The sequence below is a fragment of the Pseudorca crassidens genome, chromosome 7 (assembly GCF_039906515.1).
Source record: "Pseudorca crassidens isolate mPseCra1 chromosome 7, mPseCra1.hap1, whole genome shotgun sequence".
In the NCBI taxonomy this organism is placed as follows: Eukaryota; Metazoa; Chordata; class Mammalia; order Artiodactyla; family Delphinidae; genus Pseudorca; species Pseudorca crassidens.
Genome location: NC_090302.1, coordinates 63,970,842 through 63,991,698, shown reverse-complemented (window position 1 = coordinate 63,991,698; position 20,857 = coordinate 63,970,842). Strand labels below are relative to the sequence as shown.

General features: G+C 40.1%; 1 protein-coding gene across 7 annotated transcripts in view; it reads left to right on the top strand.

Annotated features, from left to right (window-relative positions):
* Nucleotides 1-12,273: 12,273 nt before the first annotated feature.
* Nucleotides 12,274-20,857, top strand: part of NFIB (nuclear factor I B) — a 440,917-nt gene continuing 432,333 nt past the window's right edge. For 6 of the 7 annotated variants that reach the window (XM_067744402.1, XM_067744408.1, XM_067744404.1 and 3 more), the window contains exon 1: nucleotides 12,367-12,491. In XM_067744402.1, coding sequence (XP_067600503.1) covers nucleotides 12,396-12,491 — 96 coding nt within the window. In that variant the 5' untranslated portion in view covers nucleotides 12,367-12,395. Of the gene's footprint in view, nucleotides 12,492-20,857 lie in introns of all 7 variants that reach the window. The other variant, XM_067744397.1, reaches the window with a different exon arrangement.

Sequence of the window (20,857 nt, the reverse complement as noted above, 5' to 3'; positions counted from 1 at the left end):
GACATTTCACTGCTATCTGGCAATAGTGCTGAATGGGAACAGGAACACACTTGTTTTCCGCTGGAGAGACGGAATGGTATTATCTTCCCCTTATAACCCACTAAACTATATTGTAAACAGATATTTGGGGTGGTGAATACAATTTATACCCTCAAGATATTAATATTAGGCTCTCTTTCCCTCGTGATGCTCTTTCAGAGACCATTGAAGATGCAGATCACTGGGGAAGATGTTAAGGAGTTTCACATTTTATTATTATTATTTTATTACTATTATTATTCTCAGTCCACGTATTCTTCCACGATATTTTAGAAACATAAACTTGCCCCCAGATTTCCATTTCCTTAGAGGTTTGGGATATATTCCTAGAAGCTGTCTTTCAGAGAATCAGTCTGATTGCAAGTCTTTGAGAAACTCTAAAGTCTAGTTTACAGAAAAGAAAGAGTTTGGCCCTTGACAGGATGAGAAGCTTAGAGATCAGAATGTGGAAAAGGGTGGGAACATGAAGGCATGAGCAAGAGGTTCAGAGGACCACTTTTTAAAGGCTTCTCTCTAAAAGCAAGGAATAATAGTATCCTAGTCTAGGCCATAAAAGAAGTCTCAATAAATTTAAAGGAATTAAAATATATAGCAAATGTTCTCTGGCCACACACAGTATTAAATTAGGAGTCAACATAATTACACTATCTGTAAAATATCCAAATATTTGCAAAGTTAAAAATATACTAGAATGTAATCTACGAACTAAAATAAAATCATGAGACATTAGAAAATATTTTGAAACAAATGATAATAAAAGACAATATATCAAATTTGTTGGATGAAGCTAAAGCAGTGGTTAGAGGGTAATTTGTAGGTTTGAGTGATTATATCAGAAAGGAATACATGTATAAAATCAGTGATCTGTGGTCAACCTTAAGTAATTAGGAAGAGAGAAAATTAAACCCAAAGTTAACTTTTAAAAAGGAAATTCTAAAAATAAGAGTGGCAATAAATGAAATAGAAAACATGAGCAAGGAGGAAACAAAGTCAAAGCTGGTTCTTTCAAAAGATTAATACAATTAATTTAACCTTAGCTAGACTGATCAAGGAAAAAAGAGAAAAATAATTACCAATTTTAGGAATGAAAGAAGAGTTGTTATGATATATTTCACAGATATGAAAACAATAATAAGAGAATATGGTAAATAATTTTAAGAATTACCAATTTCATGAATGAAGTATATTTTCCACAGACATGAAAACAATAATAAGAGAATGTTATAAATAATTTTATCCCAATTAATTTGGAAACTTAGATAAGATGACTACATTTCTTTAGAACATATTTTATCAAGATTGACACAATAAGAAATAGGAAGTCTGAATAGCCTATAGCTGCTAATGACATTGAATTAAATTTAAAATTTTTCCAGAAAGAAAACTCCAGCCTCAGATGGCTTCACTGGTGAATTCTATCGAATATTTAAGGAAGAAATAACATCACTCTCTTTCAGAAAATAGAGAGGAAGAAAACAGTTCCCAGTTCATGTAATGAGGCTGAAATTACACGGATATCAAAAACAGACAGGGTTTTTAGAAATTTCATGTAAAAATCTAAAATTCTAAAAATCTTATATGTTCTGGTATAATGTTATAAGTCATAATTCTAGTTATTACTTTAAAATGTATATCTCAGAAATAACTAAATTTCCTTGTCAATTGCATTATTATGAACTTTCATCAAATCTTTAACCGTGGTCATTTTTAAGTCTTCTGTCATTTACAGACAGTTCTGGGTGTACTCTGATGCTTTCGCAAAAACGTTCCTATAAAAGGGTTTCATCTTCAAGGAATTCATGGTAAAGACTCTGACAAGTACAGGTTTCTGGTAACTGACTATACTGCTGAACTGAATGAATAAGCATTTTCAGAACTCTAATGGAAAACTGATGAATTCATAGAAGTGCTAACAAAAGATCAAGATGAAAAAAAAATTAATTACATGGGACTGAGTGAACTGATGAGGATGATTATAATTTTTGTGACTTTCTGTTTGAATAAAAAAAAATCTCACAAGGACTCAGAGGCAAAAAATATACAAATCAGTTTTCACTGCAAAGTAAAGGTGCTGTTACAGTGGAGGATTACTGGACTGATTGTCAATATTATGACATAGTATGAGTGTGTTTCATGTTTGGTAATTGCAATCATTGTTGCTTTTGTTGTGGTCATCCATTTACAATGCTTGGTGTCAGTTTATTTATCTCTTGTAAAAATAAAATACAGTGTATGTGTGTGAAGAAAATAAAATAAAAAGTCAAAAACCCACCAGACGGGGTGATTACAAGAAAATTACAGAAAATACACCTTATGAATACAGACACAAAAATCCTTATCAAAATATTAGCAAATTAAATCTAGCAATGTGTAAAAAAAATAATAGGGCTTCCCTGGTGGCACAGTGGTTAAGAATCCGCCTGCCAATGCAGGGGACAATGGTTCGAGCCCTGGTCCGGGAAGATCCCACATGCTGCGGAGCAACTAAGCCCGTGCGCCACAACTACTGAGCCTGCGCTCTAGACCCCGCGAGCTACAACTACTGAAGCCCACGCAACTACAGCCCATACTCCACAACAAGAGAAGCCACCGCAATGAGAAGCCTGCGCACCGCGAAGAAGAGTATCCCCCGCTCACCACAACTAGAGAAAGCCTGCGCGCAGCAACGAAGACCCAATGCAGCCAAAAATAAATAAATAAAATTAAAAGAAAAAAAAAGAAAAATATTTTCACCAACTGGAATTTATCACAAGAATGCAAGATTGGTTTAACATTCCAAAATTAATTATTAATTCAAAATATTAGACTAAAGGAGAAGAATTCTATGATCATCTCAATAGATGCAGAAAAAGCATTTGACAAAATTCCACTCACATTCATGATTTTAAAAAAACTCTCACCCAACTAGGAATAGAAGGGAATTTCCTCAGTGTAGGTCACTATGAAAAACCTAGAGCTAACATCATACTAATGATGAAATACTGAAGCCTTTCCTTCCAAGAATGGGAATAAGACAAGAATGTATTTTCTCACCACTGTTATTCAACATTGTAATGCAGGCTATGGTCGTTGAAATAATGGAAGAAAAAGAAATAAAAATATACAGTTTGGAAAGAAGGAAGTATAACTCTCTTCACAGATGACTTGATTGTGTACAAAGAAAATCCTAAGGAATATACCAAAACACAACACACACACACACACACACACACACACACACACACCAACTACATAAATATGAGCAAATTTAGCAAGGTTGCTAGAAATTGGAAGTCAATATATAAAAATCAATTGTATTTCTATAGCAATGAACAGTTGGAAAGTAAAATATAAAATTCCATTGGCCATGGCATCCAAAAACGTAAGACACCTGGAGATAAATTTAAAGACATGCGAGACCTCTACACAGAAGACTATGAAACATTGCTGAGAAGAATTAAAGAAAATCTAAATAAAGGGAAATATGTAACATATTCATGGATAGGACGACTCAAAATTGTTAAGATGTCAATATTCTCTGAAGTGATCTGAAAAGTCAGTGCAGTCCCAGTGAAAATCTAAGCAGAAATCGGCAAGCCAATTATAAAGTTCATATGGAAATGCAAAGGACCTACAATGGCCATTTTTCATTTTTGAAAAAGAAAAACAAAGTTGATAGGCTGACACTTCTCAAAGGTGAAGTGCTAGTAGGACTTCCCTGGGGGCGCAGTGGTTGAGAGTTCCGCCTGCCGATGCAGGGGACACGGGTTCGTGCTCCGGTCCGGGAAGATCCCACATGCCGCGGAGCGGCTGGGCCCGTGAGCCATGGCTGCTGAGCCTGCGCGTCCGGAGCCTGTGCTCCGCAACGGGAGAGGCCACAGCAGTGAGAGGCCCGCGTACCACAACAAACAAACAAAAAAACAAACAAAAAAAAGTGATAGTAATCAAGACGATGTGTATTTTTTGTTAAAGGATAGACAAATCTAGCAATGGAACAAGTAAACAGAAAGTCCAGCCATTCATCCACGAGTATAAGACCAAATGTTTGTCAAAAATACAAAAACAATGCAACCATTTTCAACAAATTGTTCTGGACATGTTGCGTGAATTGTTGCGTGAACATGTGGTTAATGTCATCCCCTGACCCCCGCCCCAGCCCCAGACTGTTAGCGGCTCCAGGGAAAGGCGCATGTGTAGTTTTGCTCGCCAGCACCTAGCACAGTGCCTGGCACATGGCAGGTAAACAATAAATATTTGCTGGAGAAATGGTGACTGGCAAAAGCAAGTGAAACAGTGAAACTCTGCCGTCCATCCTTCCCTCCCTCCTTTAATTCCAAACATACACCACCCTCCCCCAGACTGCCTTTGGAGGCTTTCTCTTCACCTTGGCCCTTTCCCTGAGTTGGTTAGTACCAGCCCTTCCTTGTGTACAGTGTGTAGAGGAGGGGAGTGGAGGGGGCAGGTGTTGGGGCAGCAGGGAGATTTGTCTCTTAATGGCAGCCTCAGAGCCATAACCCTGCCCTTAAGGAGCCCTGCAGTAGGAGGCTTTGACAGTGATTAAGAAATCAGCAGTCCTCTGTATTCCCTCCTAAGAACTTTTACACGGGAGGGCACTCCAGGCCGCCTCTCACTGCTCTCCGGCTTGGGGTTTCATGCTTATCTGTATTATTCATATGTTGAACTTGTACTGCCTCCCTGATTGCTCTTAGGAGCCTTAGTTGTGAAACTCTCCTATCTTTTGGCAAGATTTGCCTTGTTAAAAAGGGGCAACATGGCAATATATTGTTACTCTGCCTTCGCTGCCGCTTTATCTTTCTTTTCCTTTTTTTTTTTAACATCTTTATTGGAGTATACTTGCTTTACAATGGTGGGTTAGCTTCTGCATTATAACAAAGTGAATCAGCTATACATATATATATATCCCCACATCCCCTCCCTCTTGTGTCTCCCTCCCACCCTCCCTATCCCACCCCTCTAGGTGGTCACAAAGCACCGAGCTGATCTCCCTGTGCTATGTGGCTGCTTCCCACTAGCTATCTATTTCACATTTGGTAGTGTATATATGTCCATGCCACTCTCTCACTTTGTTCCAGCTTACCCTTCCCCCTCCCTGTGTCCTCAAGTACATTCTCTATGTCTGCATCTTTATTTCTGTCCTGCCCCTAGGTTCTTCAGAACCTTTTTTTTTTTTTAAGATTCCATATATATGTGTTAGCATATGGTATTTGTTTTTCTCTTTCTGACTTACTTCACTCTGTAAGACAGACTCTAGGTCCATCCATCTCACTACAAATAACTCAATTTCGTTTCTTTTTATGGCTGAGTAATATTCCATTGTATATATGTGCCACATCTTTATCCATTCATCTGTCGATGGACACTTAGGTTGCTTCCATGTCCTGGCTATTGTAAATAGATCTGCAGTGAACATTGTGGTACATGACTCTTTCTGAATTATGGTTTCCTCAGGATATATGCCCAGTAGTGGGATTGCTGGGTTGTATGGTAGTTCTATTTTTAGTTTTTTTAAGGAACCTCCAAGCTGTTCTCCATAGTGGCTGTATCAATTTACATTCCCACCAACAGTGCAAGAGGGTTCCCTTTTCTCCACACCCTCTCCAGCGTTTATTGTTTGTAGATTTTTTTGATGATGGCCATTCTGACTGGTGTGAGGTGATACCTCATTGTAGTTTTGATTTGCATTTCTCTAACGATTAGTGGTGTTGAGCATTCTTTCATGTGTTTGTTAGCCATCTGTATATCTTCTTTGGAGAAATGTCTATTTAGGTCTTCTGCCCATTTTTGGATTGGGTTGTTTGTTTTTTTTGATATTGAGCTGCATGAGCTGCTTGTAAATTTTGGAGATTAATCCTTTGTCAGTTGCTTCACTTGCAAATATTTTCCTCCATTCTGAGGGTTGTCTTTTCGTCTTCTTTATGGTTTCCTTTGCTGTGCAAAAGCTTTTCAGTTTCATTAGGTCCCATTTGTTTATTTTTGCCACTTTATCTTATTCTCTGCCTTCAAAAGCATGAAGGGAAAGTACTCTTACAATCCCACGGACAGGGGACGCTTATAGCACCACAGTCCTCTGTAGAGTATCCATCCCTGGCTCTAGGGGTCAGAAGTTCAAACATTTAGCTGGAAGTGTATTAACTTACTTTCTTTTCCCAATTTTTTATTTTGAAATAATTGTACACTCTCAAGAAGTCGCAAAAATAATGTACAGAAAGGTCCCATGCCCCCTTCACCATACTTTTTGTTTTAATTTATAAATGTAACATAGGAGCAACATAAAATTTGAGTACAAAAGTATGTAAAGTACAAGTTTCTCCCATTAATAATTCTGTCAATATCCTAGCAGTTTTATATGCATAAATGCATATATGAAGACAATTGGAGCTGTTTATCAAAAAATGGGATCATGCTATACAGCAACCTTATTTTCTTTCCAGAATCTAAGTCAAAAATCTTCCTGTGTCAGTGGCCAGAGCTGCCGCAAATTCTGGTAAACAGGTATGTAAAAGAGAAAATATTTCAAACACTCATATTCAGAAAATGTGGCATTTTTTTTTGGAAATTTACTTGAGAAAAGTTAGTAAGAATGAGCACACTTCAATTCCAGACTCACTTATAAAAAAAAAGGCATGTTCTAAGGAAAGCTCAGCTGGTTCCTGTTTTCAGTCACATTATCCTTTTCTGGAAACAAACACCTGTCTTCAGGAAAAGCTTCAGGTGGGCCATTACTGGTGTATCTCCAAATTTAATAACCAGTTGTTTCCATTCAAACCTCAATCTCCTTGTTTGAACAGGTAAGAAGTCTGCCACTTGTTTCAAAAATGACCTTTTGGCCAGCTTGCTGGACAGGGCTCAGGGCATTCCTTTGGGAGTCATTAGGGATGGGTGAGACCAATTAATATCAAGTCAGGACAACACAGTGGGAAGGTGACCAGAAGCCATGGCAGCAGGTGGAGGGGAGCGGGGTCCTCCCGAGTGGGTGGGCACGGGATCGGCTCAGTCCGGGCTTCCTCCCAAAGGAGATGCCCGGAGGCCGCCGACTCCCTTCTGACAGCATCCCCAAGAGGGAATGGTGAAGTACAGCGTTGTGGATGACAGCTGCCATTTTGAAGGGCTCAGGTACTGGAGGGGCAGCCCCTGGGGCAGGAAACTTTCTCGGTTCACCCTTTGGATTCATCTCCCCCAGCTCAGATCAGGAGGGCTCTGACCTGAGGGGATTGCAGTGTATGATGATAGCACCCGAGGGTGAGGGGAAATAGCTTGTAAAAAGGTCAAGGTCTCTCCCTGAATCTTCACAGAGGCTGGAAAGTGGGACTCCTTCCCTCAGAGGAGAATCAGAATAATTTAATACTCCTTTGCCTCATTGCCCCTCACATGCCACAAATTCCCTTCTCTGTTACCCTCAGCTGACCGTGGTCCCAGTGGAAGGCTTACTGAACTTTCCTGACCCAAGCCTGGCTTTTTCTGTCAGGTCTAGGTAGATGATTGGAGAATGTGTCTGACTCTTCCAAACAGTTTCTTAGTGGAAAAGATTCACTTCCTACTATTAGCTGGACTTGCCATTCTCCCATGCTTTTACATTTTGAATCCACTAGGCCTCCCAAGCCTGAACCCCAGGAGGCATTGTACACCCCTCTCTCCATCAGCCCACACACCCAAGACCTGCCCTTCTCTTCTCCATAATAATAACTCTCCACTCCCATCACCACTGTTTGAGTTCAGTCATTCATTTGACAAGTATTTGAGTACTCGTGTGTCAGCCTCTGGGCATGGGGATGTGCAGACTCAGGCGTCACCATGCTTGCCCTCCTAGAGCATATGGCTTAGGAAATTAAAATCTTCATCAGTTTTCCTCAGGCCTTCTCACTGGGTTTCTCTGTTCATTCTCAGATTTGCTAACCAGTTCATCCCCTGTGTAATGTCCAGCACATTAAAAACAAAAACAAAAAAGAAACTAACCCCCCAAACCACATCTTCATCCTGTCTCTCTTCCTGGTGGTAAGAGGGGAAGAAGCACTAGATGAAGAAGTCGGGGAGCAAAAGATTAATTTTAGCTCTTCCACTGTCCATGTGACTTCTGAGAAGTCTCAGTTCCCTAACCTTGAAAATGGAGCTGGAGTAGATAACACAACACTGTAATTTGTACTGATTTTAAAAATACCTATAGCTTGTGATGGAGCTTTACACGGTCTTATTCAATCCTCATAACGACCCTAGAAAGGATACTATTTATTGAGCACAGGGCTCACCTACTCAGCATTAGATTAGATTAGAATTGAACATCAGGGCCAAAAACCTAAAAATAAAATAAACCACAATAGTTTAAGAAAATGATTCTTCAAATAGCATCTAAACTTGTAGTCTTCCATGGGTCAAGAGCCCTGAGTAGTGACCACTCTCGTCCACCGATCCCAACAGGACTTAGGTAACCCCACAGCCTAGGGGCCGTGCAGGGGCTGGACCATAAGCCAGCAGGGGCCCAGGGGAGGGTCAGTGTGAGCAGAGTGGGCTCAGGAGCCCCTACCAGGGGCTACGGGGACACCAGAGGGCCTCATTTTTGCTTCTCATTCTCTGACTGTCCCTCTCTCTTTTTATCTCTGTATCTCTTTATTTCTCTCTTTTTTCTGATTATCTTTATAGCTCTCTTTTTTTATATGTTGTTAAAATAGCTCTCTTTTTTGGGAGGGAGAGAATTATTTCTTCCTTTCTCATCCCCCCTTAATTATTAACTATATGCTTTGGGTCAAATTATGGGGCTCTGTTTCCTTATCTGTAAATAGAGCATAATGGCACAAACACACACATAGGTCCGCTTCACCAGGCAGGATGTTAAGCCCTGTACTTACAGTAATTGATGGAATTCTGTCAATTATGAGGTTCTTTATTACAAATTCCATTCTCCAGATGAGAACACTGAGGCAAACATGTTAACTGACTTGCCTCAGGTTACACAGCTAGTAGGTCACAACCCTGTTATTTGAATCGTGGCCACGTGGCTTCAGAGCCCTTGACCTCGCCCCAGGCTCATTCTCAAAGAGGAGAAACTGTGAATCCCCAAAAGCAGTGGCGGGCATCCTAGCGCTGGGGTCATCCCGAGGTTATCTGCCTGTGAGAAAGACATGAAAGCACCCCCAGGACATAATAGATCAATAATTGGTAATTGCTTTGGGCTAAAGATCTGGCTTTTACCAAGCTTTTGTTCTACTGAGTGAGGTGTCGAAACTGGGGAAGGTGACTACAGGCAGCATGGCTGGAAACAGGGGAGGGGAGCCTGGGAGTCAGGGAGAGAACTGGGCATGGACAGATGCTATGATGGACAGAGCAATCTGAGGGGGAAAAGACTGAGATTGGAGGCATTTTAGGGCTTTAAACCAGGTGGGATGGAATATTCTACTTATCTCCCCACAAATCTTCTTCGCTAGTCATTAGTGCTTTGCGAGCTTAATTGGTGTTTTTAACATCTAGTTAACCTTTGACCTGAGTCAGGTGAGATTAGCTCGGCTAATGAATCCAATCACGCCGGCTTCTACCCATGAGTCCGTTCGCCTGATCTCTCCGTGCGTGCACTAGACTGGCACGCTAGGAAGTTTCACGTCGGTAAAAGACGCTCTCCAGGACCGCACATGGTGAGTGGTCAGCCCCTGGGTATGCATCTTGTGAATACGACCCCAGATGCTGAGTTTATCCCTTTCTAGCTCCGCCAGGGATCCCCGGTCTCCTGTTCCGTGGTGCTCCCCAGCCGAGCAAGTGAAGCGCACAGCTTTGTTATTTCTACCCCCGTGTCTCTGTTCCCCACGGGTCACACGTTCGTAGAGAAATGCCGCAGCCTCACTCCCACCGGCCTCTGCTTCCCCGTCATCTCTCATCATTTGCCACTTGTTGTTGTCAACTCACCAGAGGAGGTGTCCCCACAGTGACAATGATAACGGACCCTCAGCAGATAGACCTGTGCGTTAGCCGTGCCGTGTGCCAAGATTCTTAAAGGATTCTGAGGCAGGCAGTGAAGTGTTGGTGGCTAAGGAGTGGTCTCATATCAGCACCCCAAAGTCAGGCTCTGCCCCAAAAGAGCCACTTGAAGGCAGCGCAGCAGAAAAAGGTAGAGGGGGGTCCTCCTTCCACACAGGGCAACTGAGAGAGGTGGGCCCTGGCCGGGGCTGCCTGCAGGGGAGAGGGAGGAAGCGTGGAGGCCACGCTGGCCTCACCTCCAGCCCCACCAGCTGGCCCCAGTGAGGGCTCTGGCATGCATGCGGAGTGAGGTCCTGGGTGCCAAGGAGCTGCTGGGCCCGAGCAGCCCGAGGAAATACCTGCCTGAGCCCCTCCCTTCCCCTCCGCCCTGCCTGTCACGACTTTGGGTGAAAAGGGCTCTGAGAGGAACGGGACGCACGCTGTAGCTCATTAACCTCTGGAGCCCCCGTGTCCACGGGCTGCCTGACACACAGGAGGCGTTCAGCGGAGCTGCTGTTAGCTGAGCAGATTAAAACGGGAAATCGTGATTACCATTACTGGGCTTATGATACAATCATTGCTCAAAATTTAAAAAAAACAAACAGAAAAACCCCAAACGAATAAGACATGAAGAAGCGGGTGGGGAAAGAGAAAGGAAAAAAAAGGAAGCTTTGGGGTCACGGGATACTTCAAAGGCAGAGGCCTGGGTGGGGCATTCCTGTCCTTTGCTCCCCCCCACCATCCTGAGAATAAACACATCCAATGTGAGGAGGTAGAAGCCAGAGTCTGGGGCCGGGAGAGGATCAGCCGGGCCTGCGAAGGGCAGGTGATTTTGCCGCCAGCCCAGAGGCAGGCCTCCGTAAGCTCCTGTCCTGAGACTCTGGCTGACAGGCCTCCTCAGTGAATATAAAAATACCTGAAGGACCGGGCTCTTCACAGCAGGCGCTTTTCCTCTTTGAAGTTCACAGGCCGAAACAAGTTGCCTTTGCAGCCTCACACAAACCGCATGCAGAGAAAAGAAAACGCCGGTAATGCAGCAATTTTTTTCTCCCTTCACTTTGTCTGAATCAAGTAGGAGTTTGTCCGTTTAAACTGTCTGCAGCAAATGTAAATTCTAAGCCTGAAAGTCATTCGGGGAATACTAGCAGTGCACACTGAAGATAAAGGTGACTTCAGAGAGGTGGCTTGGAGGGGCGGTGTGCCGTAGGGGCCCTGGAAATCAGTATCGCCCGCCACGCATGGAGGCATCTTTGCCTTTTTGTGTTTTAGCAAAAGAGAGGGCAGCAATCCATCTACTTGGCCTGGATTTCTAATTGTGTGACTCCTTAAGATTCTCCCTGAAGTATTCGGATTTTTTTACTCTTTAGAAAAGAAAAAGCTATTCAGAGCAAGTGGTTTTATTAGTAAATGGTAGTTTCTACTTTCTGTGTGTGCGGACTGGAAGAACTAATTCTAAGTCCAGGATGAAGCAAAAATGATCAGTGCTGAGGGGAAAATAAATGAATCCCTTTCCAAGAGGAGGACAGAGAAGGACTAAGTGAGGAATTAAGTCTGGAGTTGGGATTATGGGCAAACGCTGTCCTTCCCTTCTCATTTTTATCAGGTCTTCCTAGATGAAGGAAGTGTTTCTAGGCTATCTTCAGAAGGGAGAGAGCCCTGGGCCTGATGCCTCTTGACTGAGAAACTGTTCTCAATGCTGATTTATCTCTGCAGACTGCAGGGCTCTTCTTGAACAGAGATTTCAAAGAGTTAAACTACTTCCATATGTCCAGCATGAGAATGGAGTTTGTAGCCTTTGGCAACCTCGTCTGAATCCAGCTGCAGCTGCTACCTGTGTGTTCCACTGTGTGTGTGTGTGTGTTCCACTGTGTGTGTGTGTGTGTGTGTGTGTGTTCGCACACACACACCCGCACACCCGTGTGTGCAGTGACATCTGAACCGTGTTCTGACTGTGTCAATGAAACTGTTATGTCTTTGTTGGGGGAGATATTAATTCTGAGCAATTACCGCTCCTTCTCCCCTCCCTCCCACCCCCTTCCCCTCCCTTCATCTGCTCAGCAAGGACCATGGACCATGTCAAACAATATACAACAGAGAAGAATGCAAATAAACTTTAGTCTGCATAGCCCCAGCAAAGCAGTTAGCCGCCCACTTGCAAGATACTTAACTCTTGTACACATGATACACAAAGAACGCTAGCTACTTTCACCAATCCCTTTAGACCAAAAAAAAAAAAAAAAAAAAGGCAAAAGAACTGATCCTTGTCTTTCTATCTGTGAGGTTGCAGTAGTTCCTCCTGCTAATAAAGGAGCTTTTCCCATGATGCAGTGTGATAAGGATTGGCCTACATGTAGTCCAGAAAGCCACCGCCGATGTTTTCTTGATTAGGTGTCTTATCTTCCATTGAGCTGCATCTGATGAAGATTGCTGACAGCATAATGGCTGGGAAAACATCGGACAGCTCCATAAAATGGCAGCTATGTTATGACATGTCAGCCAGGACCTGGTGGATGGTAAGTTTGATGGGATCCCATTTTTTCCACCCACCCGCCCCCAAACTTTCCGCCCCCCTGCTTTATTGTTCCATGCACATGTTATAAAGTTCCCTGCCTGCAGAAAGTTCAAGCTGAAGTTGTGGGAGCCTGGGGTGGCTCCGCACACCAGTGTGCGAGATAGGATTTCCCCGCTATTGTGGCCAGGGACATAGACCTGCTTTTTTTAAAAAAAGGCAGTGTGAGTTTTTGTTCACTTCTTGAAAAAAAGAAAAATGCAAATGGTACAGTCGGCCCTGGGCTGGCTTGTGTGAAATGTATGGAGGTGGGACAGTCAGTGGGAGACTGGAGCCTTCTTGCCTAATTGTTCTTGCATTAGTCTTAGAACAGGGTAATGTAGTTCTTTCTGCAGCTTCTCTGAATAATGATTGAGATAGTGTATTGTATCATGTTGTGTGCGGTTCCCTCATCAGTATGCGACTGTCCCCCACGCTTCGCCTTAATTTGGAATCCACCTCCCTTTCAATGAATACTGTAACTGGAGCAACCACTGATTACTATGCCACTCAGTGTAATTAAATTTAGTTAATGAGGATATGCATATTCAGTTCATTATTTTTCTTTGCTCTGGCAAATGTGTGTGGGTTTGTTGTTGCTGGTTTTTTTTTTAATCCTCATATTTGTCCAGCTGCAAATTTGGGGAAGAGAAAAAGCAGCATAAAAATTCAGGACATTGATGAATCCGGTGATTGAACTTTAAAAATAATATTGGGAGGAGAGAAGTCGTAACGTTCTTTAATCAGAATGCTGGGATTCAAGGCTCTAGTTTTGGGAAAGGAAACCTTTCAGATCAAAAAACTGCTACATGAAAAATTTCAATCTAATGATTTCTGTTTTGTGGACAATGGTCTCTTGTATGCAATAGTCGTGACAGGAATGGGCAAACCTTCTGCAGGGAAGCATTCCAGTATGAATATTAAATTCATTCTTGGGTTAATTCATCTGAGCATTTATTGCCTTTCTTTTTTCTTTCCTTCCTTCCTTTCTTCCATTTCTTTCTTTTCCTTTCTCTTCTTTTCTTCCTCTTTTTCTTTCCTTCTGCCCCTTTCATTTACATATTGATTGCTTTTTGCTTGCTGGCTTTGATAACTATTATGCTTACTGCAAGGGCTGTTTTCCCTCAATTAGTACAGTGTGAAACAATGGGCACTTTATTCTAGGTAGGGAGGGCTATGGCCAGCCCAGCCCTGGTGGTCAGCCCATCTCCCGTGCCCAGATGAAAGAGAGCACCTTCCGATTAGTCCGGGCTGCTGCCGCTGCTAGGCAAGAGGGTTTCTTATTAATGTGTTTGAATTTCCCGAAAGGTGGATGCTATGCTGTTGCTTCTGGGCTCTTCCTGAGGGCTCAGTGTGCAGAAGTTTCCCTGTACACTGCAGCTCTTCCCTGCGCCTTCTCACCAATGTGAGATGTGGCAGCCTGCAGGGAAAACTTTTCCGCCGCTGCTACTTGTTGCTGTTTTGAGTTTCAGAAAGAAAGACCAGTTCCTCAAGGAAAGACAGAAGCCTCTCTCTCTCTGTCTGTCTCCCTCCCTCCCTCTCTCTCTCTCCCCATTTCTCTATCTCTCCCTCTCCCTCCACCATTTTACTCCAGTTGAAATACATTTTACAAGTGATAGAAGGTCTACGGTGGCAAATGTTCATTGATGGTTGTATCTCTCAGACTTTAGCACTGGTTTGTGCATGGGTGCCGTGACCTCTTAAAATAACTGGCAGATAATTTGGAGAAAGATATTGCAAAATGAGTATGTAAAAGATTTGCTCGACATGACTGTACCAAGAATTGGAAGTGGTGTTTGAATCGTTACTGTGCCTCTTCGCTATCATTTTAGAATGTTCCCAGAAGCGAGTTTTAAAATCAATGTTTTTACTAAATGAAACATTTCTTTTCTGTTGGAAAAAAAAGTCAAAGGTTTTACTCTAACTTTTTTTTTTATACTTAAAAACTGAGATTCACATGGGTAGACTGAGATAATCACTGTAAATATTTCACCCTTAAGCTTCATCATTCTGGTTCTGTGCAGAGAGATCTTAGCTTCCCAAGAGAAGTATGTTGTGAATACTATTGTAAAGGTTTGTGTAAGCTGATTATTCATTTTTTAAAAAATTATGTTCTTTTATTGCCTGAGAAGATGCAGAATGTGTATAGGGACAGGTTCAGAGGTAAAATATTAAGTGAAAAATGTTTGCATAAATTATTTTCATATTTTACCTTCGTTAGGTTACACGAATAATATGTAAGTTTCTTATTAAGGACAATTCAGTTTTAATAAGCTTGGTTAACATGGGAAAAAATATCTAAGCAGTTAATATATTATGTGTCACTGAAAACTTGGAATGACGTGATTCATGGAAAACCTAATTAATTAAATTAAATTATTGCTTATTGTTAATAATATATCAGAAGAGGGAGGAAAGTGCATGCGAGCTACTTTATACCATGATTCCCCTGTTTTGGATTTAAGGAATAATTTTAAAAGGTGTTTTAAGATTCTTACCAACTAGTTTATTGTGATTCTTCTCTCACCATGACATTGCTTCTTTTATTTTTACAATTACTCTGGGACTTTTGTGTAAGAAAGGATATTGTATCCTTATTTGGCTTAATCAAATGAAGTTTTAGTAACCAAATCCTGAATTCCAAAGCTACGGTGTTCAAGTATCCCGGCAATTGCTTCCTGACTTATTGTCTGTTTCACTTAGATTCTCTTATTGTGTGACAATGATCATAAATTCTACTTGACAGGGAAAAAACCCAAACAAGACGTAGTTGTCCAATTCTACATCTGTTTTCCTTCCTAGATAGGCATGTTTTAGTAAAACAGAGGGAGGAAAAACATTTTATTGAGACAGCTAAAAATAAACAAACACAAGAAGAGCGAATTCGTGTGTGTGTATGTTGAATATGTACATACATGCAGTTTTTTTAATAAGGCAACCATATATGTTTTACTTCTTTAGATCATTTTGCCTGTTCTTTCAAAGAGAAAAATCATGTAAGCAGTTTAAATTAAAGTTGGTTGGCTATATTTAGAGCTCTGTTGATGACCTTTCACATTACTTAAAAGGAAATACCACTTGGAATGTATTAAAGATGTGTCTTATAAATAGCACTGTTTCATTAATGGTTATTGATGATGCTGTATGTTTCCTTTTGAACTACTGAAAAATTAAAAAAAATTTTGGACTTTCCATTCTATTTTGTACTGCTTATTTAAAGCCCTTTGTGAGACTTATTAGAACTTCTTTGTTAGCTATTTAAAACTTCAGGGTAACGGGTATGCACCAGACATTATTTTTTTTTCTAAATTTCATAAGACTAATCCTTTGATCCCACAGAACCAGGACAGAACATTTGTAAATTTACCTTAATCATGAAAGACAATTATATAAATATTAATCCATAAAATTAATTCAGAAAACTAATTGCTAGTCTGAGACTTGAAATTCTCACGGTCTCGTAAATATTAATCAAAGGAAACAGGCAGGTAAACATAAAAATTTAACCCGTTCTCACATTATCAAAGGCACAAAGGTGGTTCTTGGTTGAATACCAATGAATCTAGTTGGATGTAATATACTTTTAATTTTTCTTGAAAGAAACTAATTTTCTATTTGAGAAGTTGATGTGTTAAAATATGATACTTTTATATAATTTTATCATTTGGTTTAAGACAATACTAATACTAATAAATTTATCACTGTTTTAAAAGTCAAATTCTGTTCTCCATACAAATTTTAATTAAATGACTTGACAACAAGCATCAGTATAGGTACAGTGACATTGAAGAGACTGTTTTCACGGCAAATATTTCTCTAAAATCTTTGAGAAGTTGAGGTGAACTTAGGTTTACTATTAATTATTTTTAACTGAAAATCCTAAAATTAATGTATCTTCTTACAAATGCTAGAACTAGTATATGTTACAGTCGGTATTTTATTTTACTTCACTACAAGCAAGAGTTCCTAAACAATCTAATGAATAAGTTAAAATCATATGAAAAAATTCCTGCCTAGCCTACTAACTACATTCACACTCCTTTGTAACCTACCGGCTATGCAAAGGTATATCTGAAAAATCAAAATTCAATATTTATTTAATTTTGAATTTTATTTTATTTCCTTTAGAAATGGAATAGAAACTAATACACACCATACAGATAATAACCATGTCAACTAGTTGCCTGAAGATATTATGTCTATACGTTGAATCTATTTCCAGAATTAAAAGCTATGAGACTTATGTTTCATTTAACAAATATCTGTTAAGAACTTACAATATGCCAGATAGTGTTCTAGATGCAGATACAAGCAAGGCTATGTCTCCATGTTGGAATTAAACCCATGTCCCAATGTTATAAGCAGGGGATACTCGTGATATTAGTAAAGGCTTCTGAATAATTTCTGTTTCCTCCATAGTGTTGGTAAACATGTAGATATTACATTTCCAGATTTGTCACTCATTGTCAAAGGTAGTTCATACATCTTTTCAGTACTCTCTCTTAGTCTTGTAGGTAAATGTTAACATTACCATTACCTAAGCCATCTCCTGTGCAGCTAATGATGTGGGTAAAGACGAATAGTTGATTAAATATCAGTTCCTGAGTCAGAAAACAACAGTAATGATGATGGTGATGTCTGAATGAAAAAAAGGATTTCAGCATCTGTAAATAATGTTCATACTTTGTCAATATTTCAAATTTTATCATAGGTAGATGGCACATTTTTTATTACACATCTTCCATACCTATATTCTTTACTGATACGTTTTCATTTGAAATACCACTTTAGCGTATTTAAATAAAACTAAACTGTATGGAAGATGTAGCTAGATAAACACAAATACATTAATGTTCTTCCAAGACACTTTTATCTCAGATTTTTATTTCATGTTCTATGATTTCTTTTCACTTACGTGCTTGCATAACAAATTCAACCTATAAACTTTGGATAAGGAAAATATCCTTTGGATCCTGTCTTAATAAATAGTGATCAGATGGTTATTAATTTAATCAGAGAGTAAGGAAACACAAGTGCCAGTCTATCCTTTTTTCCTGTTCTTATTTGGAAGCAAAGGGTCATGTTCTCAAGGAGTGTTATCTCTTCAATCTATGAGAAAGCTGGTGTTGATTTTCCAGTTTAGAGACTAGTCAACAAAGAGAGATATATGATGCTCACAACGTCATTGAAACTACCGTGTATTTATGGAACATGGCTGAATGATGTCAAGGTAGTGTCAAGGTAGTGACCTTTTAGGCATTTTTTAATTCCTTGAGATTATTTTGTGACATTTTCTGTACTATGTTTATAATATATATTCTGAGGGGCTGAGAAAGTGAATTTGGATATAGGAAAATATACCAGTAAAAATATACCAGGCCAGTGAAAGAGAATTACCTTCCTCTGTTGCATCTCCATGTGCAAAACAGGGTAATGCACTTCAGTGCAAAAGTTCTTTTCACAACAAGTTCTATTAAGGTCTGTGTGTAGCTATCCTATGTATTTCACTGACTAAGCATTTAAAATCTCATTGCATTTTAAGTGCTTAGCAAAGAGCCGGGAGAAAATTCAGTAAATGTTAGTTATGATCATTATTGTCATTTCAACTTACACTTAACATGTTTTATAATGGGGCAGATTTAGAGTATCATATAATGGACAGCTTTGATAACAATTTTCATTTCTTACTGCTCTAATATAAATTTCAACCGGGCACCTCTCTAAAAAATACCTTTATTCAGAAAGCAGTTATTTTTTTTTAACTTTTCACTACTGTGTTCATTTTCTGAGGTTATAACATAATGGATATGTTTATGAGCACAGGGTTGAATCCTGGGAAATGTAGATTTTGTGACCTCTGGCAAACGAATTTGCTCCTCTCACGGCTGGGAGAACCAGCTGTGAAGTGCAGATAATCATACTCATTACTTGTTGCTCCGACCTGTCGTGAGGATGAATGAGATGGCATCGGTGAGGCACCTGGTGATTGCACTGTAAATCCCAAGTTCACGGTACAAGGGGCTACAACAAGCTGTGACTAAACAGACTCTTAGTCTGAGCACTTAGTAGGTGCTCCAAAAATACATAGGGTGGATTAAGTAAATGTAACTAGCATTTCCTATGGGGCTTTCATAACCACGTTGATTTTTTGAATTCATCTAAACTTTTTTGGTGGGAACCACGTACATTAAATGAATCCTAAAAATACAGTATTTTTCATTGCAAATTGTAACAGATTTCTTAAAAGCAGAGCCTCCTGAAGTATTTCCTTGGGTTTAGCGAGATTCAATGGCCAATGTTACATATTAAGGTAATTTTAAACATTAAATACTACGATTTTAAAGGCAAAAGACTTAATCAGTGATTCTTAAGGGCCTCCTATTTGCCAGGTGTTTGCTGGGTACTTGGTGGGGGGCAATTTATATCTGTCATCTCATTCAGTCTTCAGCATAGCACAATGAAATAGGAATTATCAGCCCGTCTCTACAGATGGGGCCACTGGACTCTGAGGTTAAGACACTTACTGGAGTGGATGCCATTAATGCGGGGTCGGGGGGTTTGTCTGTTCCGCCTCCTCCAGAACCCGACAGTCGACTGTCTCATCCAGTGACCTGGGTTATGGCTCATGATTTGTGACCACGGTCGTGTATTCTGCCATTGCCTCCTCTGCACCTGCCTGCCCCTCCAGCTTTGAGCCCGACCTCTTTCCAAGGCTCAGCTCTCCCTGTGCGTCCGGTGGGTCAGCTCACTCCCCCTCGAGCTGAGTCTGAGAATTCTACAGCTCTGGGATTGGAGGTGGCTGAAGTCTTTGGAAATGTGATTCCGTTCATCTTTCCTCGAGACAATTAGACTCGCTCTAGTCATAAGCCATCTGGGGGAAATTTTTTGAAGAGAAATTGGCAAGCAAAGCATTTCCATTTTCAAGTTTTGATATCTGTTTACCTCATGGGGTTTTTGTGAGGCTCCAATGAGATAATATAAAATAAACGACTTAAACTGTAAAATGCAAAACTAATTGAAGGTACACATATTATTATCTGGTGGTGTTAAATATGGGTAGGTGAAGAAAAGTTTCCCAGAATTTTGCCAGTGTTCTGGAGCTGGATTTAATGGTAAATTTCCACCAGGCACAGAGAAAAATGCTAGCTGTCTAAAATGCTATGTGATGCAAATTCTGCTGCTAAACTCAGAGGGCTTAATCCTTCGCATAACAATGCACTACTAGTTCACCAACATCCCATGCAATAGCAGTGATAATAATACCCACCACCTCCTTTTGTATATTTAATGAGAAGACATGAAATAAGGAAAATTTCCCAGGGGTCATCTGTACCATCTTGCAGTTCATCTCTTAGATTTTTCATTGATATAAACTTGCTCTTTGTACCACACAACTCAGATTATAGTAATTCTTTGATGAAATTATTATTTTAACTCACACTTAGCATGTATTATAATGGGAATGATTTAGCTTGTCCCATAATGTAACGGACAACACAGTATGCTGTATATGGGATTTTTTTCCTCTCATTTTCACGATTGTTAGAAGTAACAATATCATCAGCAACTGTTTAAACTGAGACACCCTAGCATATTGAATATGTTTTTATGCTGTGTGTAACCTGTGACTATTCCAGTACAAATGAACCTACTTTTTTATGACATTATGTATGAATATAAGATTTGTCTTATATTATTTAGTTGCTGAGATGTACAACCAAAATTATAAGCCCCAAGAGGATGGGCACCAGGTCTTATTTACCAAACCTAAACAGTATTTTGCACATAAAAGGCCCTTAATAAATAACTGTTAAATTGCCTCAAGACTATTGCTAACCCATTTTACTAAGAGACACAGTAAGTTCTGAGTTGATCAATGATGGGCTTCTAATCTGTGGCTCAAGTTATGAACACCACACTGCCCTTTTCAAGATGAAACTTAAATGTGCTAGAAGCATGTCGGAATTATGGTGAAATTAGCAGCAAAGTTTTAAAGCTGAGGGTGAGAGTTGGAAGAAGGCCCAGAAGCTAAAAGCAGCAAAATTATATTTCCCTTCCAGCAGACAGTCTCATGGTTGTTACCAAGTGGTGAGGCAGCAGGGGAATAAACTTTTGTTGTCCACATCCACGATCTCCTATATTCTCAACTCTACTTTTACCATAGTGTCTAAGATCTATCAGGAGTCTACAAAATTAGAGATTTGGGGAAAGGCTAATAATGTATTTTGAGGAGTAAATGACCAAAGCAAGGAGACTTTGGAATAAGTGAACTTTTTGTTTAATTTTTTTTTTTTTTTTTTTTTTGACTGCGTTGGATCTTCATTCCTGCAC